Here is a 12662-nt window from a genome sequence, read left to right as displayed (position 1 = left end):
AAAAAATTCTTATTAATACTACTTAATATTTATCTTTTTAAACTAGTACTGTATATATAAAGTTAGTGATTTAAACACTAAAATTAACTTTCTTTTCTCATGATTCAAATTACTACCAAAAAAAAAATCCAAATCCAGGATCTAATATCTTTATAAAATAAGCCAACTATCAAATTATTTCTAGAATATCTAAGAGAAGATATTTTTGAGCAGTTTAACAATGACAAGAACACCACCCACAAAAACCACTACAATAAATAAACTTACTGAAGATGCTGCTTCTATTTTTGACCTGGTATTCTCCAATCTTTTTTAATAACAAATTTTTATTGTACATTCTCTGTGCACATATACTTGAGCAAAATTAATCCAAAAAAAATAAATAAATAAATAAAGCCTAGCTTGGAATGATAGGCTAAGGAGAAACCCAACTCCTGAACAGTGATTGAACAAGGAAAGGAAAAGGAAAAGGAGAAAGAGTAAGGCCAAGGTTAGCACCTCCAGTGGGCTATCCAAAAAGTAGGGAAAAAACAGAGATTGAGGTAGAAGGTAGGGTCTGATCCCAGCCCCCTTTTGCAGATCAGGGTGGGAAAAGATGGAAGCAAGAAAGACTAGAAACCAGCAACTCTACCCAGACCTGTGGTATGGTGGCAGCAGTGACATCCATATTACAAAAGTAGAACTAAAATCTAGCAAATCTATTCAAGAATCCAAGAGAAGACAAAATCTGTTTCTGAAACAAAGTCCCAGTTCATAAACTGAGGCACTAAGGAGCAAACATAATACACAATAAGGCACTGCACAAAAAGTATAAGTAGATTCTCCAGGAAAAAAAAAAAAAAAAGAATGGCTTACCCAAGAAGACTCCAAAGTGAATGGAAGAAATGAAGCAAGAGATAAAAAATTAAATTAAAGTTCTTTTGGGAAAAGATTAGAAGGAATAAACAATTTAGAGTGGACGGCTAAAAATATGACCTAAGTAGCAGACTTCCTAAAAAAAATGCAAACGAGCAAATAGAAATCAATGATTCCATGAGACAAGACATATTAAAAGTCAAAAGTTTACTGAAAAATTTTAAGAACTTGTGAATCAATCTATCTACTATTAAAAAAAAGAGGTCAAAGAAAGATAATTTAAATCCTTAAAAACTTTAGCCAAACACTATATTTTAAACTATCAGAAAACTGCTAAGAACCATTAGAATTAAATGGCAAATGTAAAAATGGAAAGAGTTCATCAATCACCACCTGAAATAAGTCTTAAATTTAAAACAACAGAAACATCATTAGAGCCAAAATTCAGAGCTTTCAGGTTAAAGAAAACATTTTTTTTTTAAAGCTTAAGACCTAAATTCCTTTTTGTAGGAAAGTTAAATAAGACAAAGCTCTAAATTACTGAATGAGAAATCATAAAGATCACACACATTATTTATTTCTGTGAGATACTTTTACAAAAACTAACTATATCCTAGGGCAAAAAAACCCAAAACAAATTCAGAAAAGGGGAATGCTGAGCATACTCTTTACTGACCACAACACAACAAAAACTTTAATCAATAATGGGAACTGCAAAAAGGATTCAAACTTAAAATAGTGATGAAAGAGATCAAAGGGGAAAATGGCCTGTACAAAGAAATTTATAGCGCCTATTTTGTTTCAGCAAAAAACTAGAAACTAAGGGGATACTGATCTACTGGGAAATAACTAAATGAATAATGCTATATGAGTATAAAGTAATATTTTTGGACCAAAAGAAATAAATGACAAAATAGTTTCAGAGAAAACTGGTAAAGTTTACATGACTTGATGCAAGCAGAACCAAAGGAACCAAAAACTCTACCAAAAAGGATATTAATAAACTGGGCATGCAATTAAAAAAAGAAAGGATAAAAGAAAATTCTTTTTTAAAAAATCGTATTTAATTTTTTAAAAGTTGAATTCATAAAATTACTAGTTTTATTTTTTAAAAAACCCAGTAATAACATTAGCCAATTTGATTTTTTTTCAAGGAGGAAAATCAAATTACCATATCACTTCTATACTCAATCATCTCCTATGACTACCCATTTTCTTCTAGTAAAAAAATATAAATTCCTATATCTAGTTTTTAAAGCACTTTACAATCTCACTCTTAATCCTACCAAAATGGAATTCTCTCTTGTTCTTCATTCATAATGCATCTCTGGATTGTTCTTCCTTTTTATCTCTGCCTTTAAATAAAGTCCCACACTTCCTTGAAGACTCAGTTCAAGTTCTATCTTTTATATAAAACTCTTTCCTAAAGCCTCCATAATTTTAAGTTATTGCCCTCCTTTCACAAACTATCTTATTTTCAATTATTTTGTAATTACTCACTTTATACAATATGTATTTATACATTTGTTCTTTTTCCCTTTAGTTTATCAGTTCCTGGTAAGTAAAGAATGTTTTATTTGTTGCACTTTTGTGTCTCAGGGCCTAGCACAGTTCCTGGCTAATAGATTCCGGATGCTTACTGATTGAATGACTTCAGAAAACTGATGAAGCACGCTTCCCATTTCTTAGCAGAGAAGTGATTAAACAATGCAGAGGGAGACAAAGATTTTCAGGTATTGTCTCATGTACTGGTTTGTTTTACTTAGCTATATTAATTTGTTCAAAGAAACCAGTTCTATTTGAAGTCTTGGGAAATAATTGGCGGTGATAGTGATAAAAGACAGAAAAAAGGAAAAGTATACCAAAGAAACTTTACAAAAATACAAGAGAGGAATAGTTCAGAAAAGGACAGACACAAGACACTTTTGTTACCATAAAATTAAATGCAATATACATTTTTAAAAAATAATTCTTAACTGTTCACATTTATCCTCTTTTCTGGTTTGGGTTTGTTTTGGTATAAAGGACAGGAACTTTTTTTTTTTTTAAATTTTTAATAGCTTTTTATTTACAAGTTATATGCATGGGTAATTTTATAGCATTGACAACTGCCAACCTTTTGTTCCAATTTTTCCCCTCCTTCCTCCCACCCCCTCCCCTAGATGGCAGGATGACCAATACATGTTAAATATATTAAAGTATAAATTAAAAACAAAATAAGTACACATAAGGATAGGAACTTTAGAGAAATATACTTTAAGGCTCAGTATAATTGATTTAAACAAGGTGTTAAACTCAGTGGAATTGGTAAGACAATGGTTATCTAGTTTAGCATGTGAGTTCTCTAGTTCAGTATGATTGATTTAATCTTACAAGAAATAATGGTTCCCTAGTGATATAATGATTGGTTTAAACTCAGTGTATTGTAATGATGTAATTGTAATAGAGCATATAAACTAGGAACAAACTCAGCCAGAGAGACTTCAAGATAGAAACTGTCGTGGTGGCTCTCCTGCACTTGACCAGCCTCATGGTGGCTCTCCTGCTTTTATCACTTCTCCACTAAAAGACCAAAGACTCAGCCCGGGCCTAAGGCAAGGAGACAGACTGTGAAGGAGACAATAAAGACTTTTGGACTTTATCCCTGGCTATTCTCATGGTGATTACTCTGCTGAAATGAAGGCTGGTCCCAAGACCTCCAGAAAGCTAAACTGAACACTACATTTTAATTCAAAGAAATAAGGCAAGATTTATATGAGTTGATATAGAGAATCTATATAAAAGAGAATATAACAAATACAGGAAAACAATTTATGTTGTGACCAAAATATTCATCACACAGCTAATAAGTGTCTGAGACCAGATTTGAAGTCTTCCTGATTCCGGGTCCAGTACTTTATCTACCTAGTTGCCTCATGTCTCTTGTATCTTGGCAGAAAGGTAGTAAACTACAGATATAAAATGAGCTATATATTTTCAGACATAACAAAAGTATTATGTTTATTTAACTTTGCTGTATTTATTATAAGGTAAGATGAGTGTGAGGTAAGGGGAATAACTGAAGTAACAATGAGAATTTTAAAAAGGAAAAAAAAATAGATTACACCCAGAATGTAGTGTGCCTTGCACCCTGAGAAAAGGCAGAGACATATAACTCTTAACAGTCTCTATTTCCCTAAGCAGAATCCAAAATGCACTTCTTTATTTCTTAGATTCAGAGTCAGGAATTTTATTAGATTTTAAATTAAATACTCTGAGGAAAGAATGGATGTTTACTCTCTCTGTAACATTTACTCCAAAGGAATGACTCTCTAATGGTACAGTTTTAAGCACTGTGACAATTGGGTAAAGGAGATAATTTGGGCCTTTCAAGTTACATCATATAAGCAATAGTATTCTTCTATTTATAAGGCTGGCCCAAAAATGATGTCATAAGCAAATTATCTGACTCGATATTATAGAAAACATATTTCAACAAAATAGTTGCCAAAGTAGGGAAAAAATAAGGCAAATTTATAGCAGAAAAAAAAAATCAAGTTGCATTTCAATAGATAGTAAAACCACAAGGACAGGGGAGATTTGTTTGACTGGGTGTTTTCTTTTTTTCTATCACTTACTGAAACCAAATATTGACAAATGCTTTAGTTAAACAAATTAATGATCCCACCTATTTTAAAGTCTACTTCAACAAAATTATGATACTTACCAGTAAGTACCAGCACCCTGTGATGTTAGCTCCATACCATCAACTGAATTGTAGCTATCATCATCCATAATCTTAGAAAGACCAAAATCTGTGATTTTTATCTCTCCACATGCTGTACCATTTACTAAGAGAATATTACCTAAAAAGAACAAAAATATTATGAATAAGAAGGAACAAAGAGTAAAAGAGAAATTCAAACAAGCAAAAGGAGAATCATATCAAAATTTGTACAAAAATGAAAATGTGACCTCCTTTAAATAAAGCTATTAAGGGACTTAAATGCTTGGTGGCAGATTTTTATTTTCCAGGTAACAAACTATGTAGATTTATTATTTCTCTATCAAAGCAACGTACAATATTAAATTTGGTCAGAAGGTATTATTTTTTAATATTGACTTTCAACAAATCTCTTTAAACTAAAAGGAGTGTTTGAAAGAAGAGCTCAAGTAAAAAATATACAATGAAATCAAAACTAGTACAACAGTGACACCTAGAGCTCCAATGAGAAGTCTGAGGGGAAAAAAATTAGGATAACCAAAGGAAAAAGAACTTAATTTCAATCCTATTTTCTATTTTTTAGATTAGGTTCTAACATTGAAGTATATGATCTAGGATGCAGATATTAGGAAAAGGGTTCAGCAAAGGAGATGAATGGAAAGTGCCCTATGAAATCAAGTAGTTAAAATAATATGTATGGAGTGAAATGAAGACTTCTAAAGGAAATACAAATGGGGGGGAGGGGGGGGAAGGTACACCACAGGATAAAGGAAAATACATCTAAACTGCATGTATTCTATTTCATGTCTATGCCCTTTTGTAATGATTAACAAAATTATTCTGCTCTAAGCTGAATCAAACAAAGAATGCTCAGAAAAAGCACTATTATTTGGACCTTCCCAAAGAAGATCTAAAAAAGGGTAGAAAATGCTTCTAGAGAATAAAAGGAAGAAGAAAAGTTGGAAGTCAGCCAAAGTTCCCATATTATACCTCTATATCCAACTTCCCTGGCCCTAAAAACAAGTGTTTAATTTTAGAAGATCTAAGATCACTTATTATCACTTATATTTAAGCATGGCACAGAAGGACCTCTCTCCCAAGTTCTACCCTCCAACCACATATTACCAGAATTCTTTGGCTCTTGACAAATTATGTTTATAAAATAGAAGTTATTTATTATCATCCCAAAAATAATAAGAAAATCCAACAGTTCTGCTATCTAGCAGTGAAACCTACCTGGTTTGAGATCATAGTGAATGATGGGAGGTTTGATTTCATTTAAGTACTTTAAAGCATTCACAATCTGCATAATAATGGATCGGGCCTCCTTTTCTGACATTAACTTGTGCTGTTTAAGGTAGAAGTCCAGATCATTTCCCTCACAGTACTCTAATACTGTACAAAACCTAAAGGTAAAAAAATAAAAGAAAACATTTACAAATATTTAACATTTCAATCCAACTCAACAAGCATTAAATTATTAGTAATAAGGTAAGATCTTCTAATAAGACTGCTCTACAATTCAGAAAAACAGCTTCTCAGCTCTTTGCATTTCTTTCCTCCTTTTCCCTGCTCTCTTTGCTCACAGACCATAAGCCATCTATTCATTTACAGGAAGATCAACATATAGAATCCTCCAGTCAAGCATGACCACAGTCAAAGATACTGGACTCTGTGCTCTGAGGACTTTTCTGCTACAAATTTTGCCTAAGCCTATTTCTGAACAGAGAATCTACGAATATTTATACTCCTTCGACTCAAGAACTTTATATTCCTTGAACCCAAGAACTTTTAATACCTATGAACAAGACATTATTTGGAAGTTTCTTTCACAGATACAAAAAATTTCAGAGCATAAATATGAAAGTACATGGTTATCTTTTACTAGTTAGAAAAACATAATTTTATTTCTAATAACAATGAAAGAGTGAATTTGTTCAAGTGGAAGAAGCACTGGATTAAGAATCGGGTAACCGAGTTGTAGTACCAGTTCAGCTAAAAACAGAACTATGTGACTGAATTAAGTTACCTCAGCCTCAGTTTCCTTATTTGAAAAATGAGAGGGTGAAGAGGAGATGAAGGCTTACATGAACTTTAAATTGCTGTTAGTCTTAATAACCTATGAAATGTCTAAAACAACCAACCACAAAGTAGGATAAGAAAATTTCAGGACAATACGCCAAAAAATATGTTTTATTGATACTGCTAATATAAGTATAATCAAGGCTTGAGAATTTTTCATTTCACAATTTATACATTGCGTTACTATGTCAGACAATTCCTGGAATATATGTAGGTGTCTACAATAAACCAACCTAAAATGGATTCGCATTGCTAGGAGCTATTTTTAAAAATCTAATGGGACATGGCTTGTGCAAGATTACACCTTAAGATTCATTATGTAAATACTTGAAAGTATCTCAGTTGTTACACAAATCAAATGAGATAATGTATATAAATTACAAAGTATTTATTTAAATTATTACTATTTTCTTCTTTATGGCATGGTCTATCTATCAAATACTTATTAAGCACTTACAGTATGCTGGATCAGGCAACAAGGATATGAAGTACAAAAGTGAAATAATTCCTGTCCTTAAGGGAATTTATACAATAGAGAAAAGTAAATATAGGAGTATAGAAATGAGCCACACAGGGAAAGTAAATGGAAGTGATCACTGATAAAAGGCAGAATCAAGAAAGCCTTCTTGGAGAACATTGTAGCTGAGCTGAACTTTGAAAGGAGCAGATATAAGGGAAGAGGAACATTTCACGACTAGTGGACAAGCCAGTACAAATGCAGCTAGTATGAGTGGAAATAATGTGGAATTGTGTAGAAATGATGTAGAAAAATAACATGAAGTCAGTACGTGAAGGATGTTAAATGCAAACAGTGGCATTTTTTTTTTTAATTTTTACATAGTGGCAATGAATGGATAACCAACTGAAGCTTCTTATGTAGTGGTATAAAACAGACCTACTCTTGTGGAATATCAATTTGGTTGTTATGTGAAAGATGAATTTTTAAGAAGAGAAGATAGCGTTAGAGCATATGGAAATGGGGAAAGGGAAAAGAGAGAAAATTGTAATAGTTTAGGCAGTGAAGGCCTGTATTAGGCTAGTTATATAAATATGGGAAGGGAATGGTGGATCTGAGAGATGTTGAGGACCTAACAACTGAAAATTCAGAGAATGAGGTAGAGTGAAGAGTTGAGAATGACAACTGTGTTGCTAGTCTGGCATTCATAAACAGATGGAGAAATGGTGGTTGGTTTGACAGAAATAAATAAATAAAAAAAACCAGGAGAAAGAGGTTTAGAGGGAAATAATGATTCGAGTTTGGTACATATTAAGTTTGAGATGTCTATAAAATATTCAGGTAGAAATGATAAGCAGAGAAAACTGGATATGTAGATTTGGGAGTCATCTGAATAGAAATGATAGAAATATAACAGAAATGAAAGCACAGCAGCTGATAAGATCCACTAAGATATAACAGGGCCCAAGACAAAGCTCTGAAGTAAATCCACTTATGGAATAGGATATAGATAAAGAACCTGCAAAGGAGACTTACCCTGATTTGATAGATAAAAGGGAAAAAATTCATAATGGCAGAACAGTGTCATCAAAAATCAAAAAATGGAAAGAATATTTAGAAGGAAAAAGTAGCTAACACTGTCAAATATAGACGTCACCAAAAATGAGGAAAGAGAAAAGGCAATTGAACTTAATAAAGAAAACACTAGTATTGTTGAAGAAGGCAGTTCAGTTGTATAGGAGAGATAGAAAAGAAGACTACAAAGAAGTAAAAAGTGGGAAGTGAGAGTGGAAGGAACATAGATAGCTGTTTCTAGGAGTTTGGCCTGTAAAATGAAGAAAAAATATAGGTCAAGGGAAGATTTTTATTGCTGTTGTTTTTAAAGGATTGGTAAATGTGGAGCATGTTTAAAAATATCTGGGAAGGAGAATTTGACAATTAGGGAGAAAGGAGATAACTGAAGAGGTAGATATGGGAGAGAAAATAAAGGATGCAAGTACAACAACTGGCATTAAGAAAGATGTGCACCCTTTTCCTCAGAGGAGATTTGAAGTGTGGAGTTGGGAATAAGATAGAGCTTGTGGACAGATAACCCCAATTTTTTTTATTCAAAGTTATAAAAGTACACATTTATGGGAGCTAGGCATTCAGATTTTCAAAAACAGTAACTGACATAATCATTCAACAAAATATAAGATACTCTTAAATTTCAGCATAACTGTGACTTAAGTTGTGAAAAATATCCTTTTAAAATCTCTATAAGTGTCAGATTATTTTTAAAATTTGTGTTCTAAAATATTTGTTATTCTAGGAAAAAATTTTCAAGATCACAGTCCAAGAGGGAAAAGACTATAGTTAAACAGAATCAATTTGATTTCTTACATTAAAAGGAACAAATATTTAAATACTTCCAAATGATAGATAATCTAAAATTTACATTTGGCCCTTGAATTTTTTTTGAACTCACATTTTAATGTGTGAGAACTTAACATTATAAGCTTTACTTTGAATAATTTTCTGAAAAAGTCAGCATGCCATAGATATACTACAGGAAGAATAGGGAGAAAATCCAGGTTCCCCAAAGTGATATCTTCCTAATCTGGTTTTTCCTTATAACTGATTTAATGTTGGGAAAAGACTACTTCTAACAGGGTCAAGGCATGCCTAGTCTCAAACCTTCTTGGAGACACGATAGGATATCCAAACTGTACTTCTGGATTGTAGGCCACAGGGCACAGGAGAATCCTGTTTTGTTTGTTACAGGCACAAGATTGTCCTGAAGACTCCCTGGAAGAGCTACTTTTAAGTTTCTATGGAAAAGACCCAGAAAAAAGAGACTTGAAATGAATGAAGAGAAATTACATAGATGATTTGAAGGTTTTTGAACTTAGGAAGATAATCACATCTGAGAAGGAGAATACTTTAAAAAACTGAGAAAATTAAAATGGACAATCCCAAAGTCCAGATTTAACCCCTGGCTTTGGTGACATAAGGATGAAGAAAATAGGAGGATCAAGGAGTAATGATCTAAAGACAAAGCCTCAAGAAGGACTGAAAGCAAAGGAAAAGAAGGAAGTAGCTACCAAGACAAATAAAAAGAAAAAAACAAATGGAACAAACCAGAGGGTAAAACAAATTAGTAGGTAGGGCAAATTGGTAAAACAGAGGAGAGCGTTGTGAGGAAATTAGGGAGTTGGGGTGTTATGGCTTTGGAGATGTTGACATTTTAAAAAGGGATATGACTTAGACTGTCATACTACTAAGAAATGAAAAATGGCCTTCAAGGATTGAGCCAGGTGTTTAGAGTGAGATATAAAAGTCACAAATAATATAAAAATATCAACAACTAGCCAATAAGAAAAATCTCAATCAAGATGCCCAGTTTGCACTGGGCATTAAATGTTTCTATCTCTACCATAGTCAACTGAATGCTATCTCTTTGTTCTAAAACTCTTCTTGGAAGAGGTGAAGGGACTCTAAACATTTCTGCACATTCCAGAATGTTAATGGCAATGAGGAAACAAAAGGAAAGAGAAAGTGAATTAAATTAGGGAGAAAAAAATATATCAGAGAGGAGAAAATCTGACTTGAAATTTAGAGAAAGAAAGGGAGAGCTGTATATTTAGAACTACAAAAATATATTTGAAATTATTCCTAAAAAGGAGGAAGATGAATGCTCTGAGGATGATGTTAAAGAATTATGTAATAGTCTAACAAAGCCATATAACAAGAGATAATACAGTAAGCATCAGAGGAAGAAAGAATGATAGTGGTTGGTGATTTCCTATTTAAGGGATACTGAGGAAATGCATTTGTTGATATGAAAACAACAGAAAGTTCTATAGTCTTCTTGGGGCAAGTGACTAAGACAAAACAGAAAACCCTTTAAATTCCATTGAAATGAATAATTACTACTATCCACTCTGGGCAACTCATGAAGGATAGATAGAAATCAAATAAATATTGCCAGAGATTGTGAAATCATGAGCAAAAACCGAAGACCACTGACTGCTATAAAAGCAGGAAAGAAAAACTCATTTATGAAGTAAACATCTGGCTAAGAAGATGGAGGCCTTCTCGAAGAGAGCATAAAAAAGGAAAGAAGATCCACATGTGCAAAAGTGTTTGTAGTGGCTCTTTTTATAGTGGCAAGGAATTGGAAATTGAGTGGATGTTCATCAGCTGAGGAATGGCTAAATAAATTATGGCATATGAATGCAATGGAATATCACTGTTTTATAAGAAATGATGAGCAGACTGATTTCAGAAAAGTCTAGAAAGACTTACAAGAAATGAGTGAAGTGAATAAAACCAGGGCAGCTAGATGGCACAATGGATAGAACACTGACAGTGAAGTTAGGGGGACCTGAGTTCAAACCCAACCTCAGGTACTTAACATTTACTAGTTGAATGACCCTAGTCAAGTTATTTAACCACAACTGCTTCACAAAAAGAAAAAGAACAAGAAAAAAGAAAGAAAGAAAAAAAAAAGACAGGAAAGAAAGGAATGAATAGAACCAGAAAAACATTGTACATAGTAACAAGAAGACTATATGATGACCAACTACAATATTCAGCTCTACTTGGCAAAAGTGACAATTCCAATAGACTTGGTATGGAAAATGCTACCTGCATCCAGAGAAAGAACTCTGGAGACTGAATATAGATCAAAACATACTATTTTACCTTTCCTTCCCTGTCCGCTTTTCATGGTTTTTTCCTTGTTATGATTTTTCTTTTCCAACATATAACTCATAGGGAAATGTTAAAAATTGATAGTATATGTATATCAGATTGCTTGCTATTTTAGGGAGAGGGAGGTGAGGGGAGAAGGAAAAAAAACTGGAACTCAAAATCTTACAAAATGAATGTTGAAAATTGTTATTAGTTAAAAAAAAAAGATGTATAGTTACAATAAAATAAAAATTTTTTTAAAAAAAGATGATGGCTTAAAATACAGAAATAATGTTATCTCTTATGGTTCTTCCAAGTCTAAATCTCTGTGATTCTATAACTTTTGCAACATACGTGAGCTGAAGCAGATTTCAAGAAAAGTGGGGTTTCTCAAAAGTTTAAAGATCACTTTGATGTTATCCAAGAAATACATAAGTTCAGAGTTGGAAGGGATCTCAATGGCCATCTAATCCAACCCAATGCAAAAAAAGGAATATCCATTGCAATATGCCCAAATCTAATTTCAGTTTAAAAGCCTCTAAAGAGGGGTAACCTATTATATATTGGGGTAACCTGCTCTGTTTTTGCGTAGTTTCAACTGTAAAGACAGTTTCCCTTATATGGAGCCAAAATCTGCTTCTCTGGAATTTTAACCTATTGATACTGCTTCTGTTCTCTGGAACCAAACAGAACAAATCTTATTACTATTCCATACACTAGAGACCTTTGAATACATAAGGGTAGTTATCCTGTGTTCCTTTTTCCTTCCTCCTCTCTCCCCTATATCCTCCTCCAGGCTTCTCTTCTCTGGGCTAACCATTCACAATTCCTTCAACTCCTGCTCATATGATATATACTCGAGGCCTTTTACCATTCAACTAGACATCCCCCAGATTATCAAATGTTTGGGCCATGCAGCCCAGACCTGAAAACAATTCTCCAAATAAAGTCTAACAAAGGCAGGGTAAAACGAGACCTTCCTTCCTATTCATGGAAGCTATGCTTTTCTTAAATGTAGTATAAGAATACACTAGCTTTTTGGGCTGCCATATCATACTGTTGATTAATACTGAGCTTGCAATCTACTAAAATCCTTTTGAAATTTTTCAGACCAAATGTTCAGTACTCCACAACTCTATCTCATACTGATGAGATGAATTTTTTGGTACCCAAATATTAGACTGTGTCTTATTGGTTTCTTTTTGGAAACCAATTGTAATCCAGTGGGTTACTATGCCTCTCGGCTTTTTGTTGTCTGCAAATGTGATAAGCATTCCAGCTATATCTTTATTCAATCACTAATAAAAATGTTAAAAGTTCATAGGCCCAGGCAGAGAACCCTCAAGAATTTCTCTGGAGAGCTAAATAAATCAACACTAACCCATGCATGAC

General features: G+C 33.1%; 1 protein-coding gene across 2 annotated transcripts in view; it reads right to left on the bottom strand.

Moving 5' to 3' along the window:
* TLK2 (tousled like kinase 2) overlaps positions 1 to 12662 on the bottom strand; it is a 149662-nt gene that overhangs the window by 13998 nt on the left and 123002 nt on the right. For both annotated transcript variants that reach the window (XM_051994940.1, XM_051994942.1), the window contains 2 exons: positions 5795 to 5964; positions 4562 to 4700 (listed from right to left, as the gene is read on the bottom strand). In XM_051994940.1, coding sequence (XP_051850900.1) covers positions 4562 to 4700; positions 5795 to 5964 — 309 coding nt within the window. The remainder of the gene's footprint in view (positions 1 to 4561; positions 4701 to 5794; positions 5965 to 12662) is intronic.

This window comes from Antechinus flavipes, chromosome 4, assembly GCF_016432865.1.
Source record: "Antechinus flavipes isolate AdamAnt ecotype Samford, QLD, Australia chromosome 4, AdamAnt_v2, whole genome shotgun sequence".
Classification (NCBI taxonomy): domain Eukaryota; kingdom Metazoa; phylum Chordata; class Mammalia; order Dasyuromorphia; family Dasyuridae; genus Antechinus; species Antechinus flavipes.
Note: the sequence above shows the minus strand (reverse complement) of the source record. Positions and strands in the feature narration are given on the sequence as shown.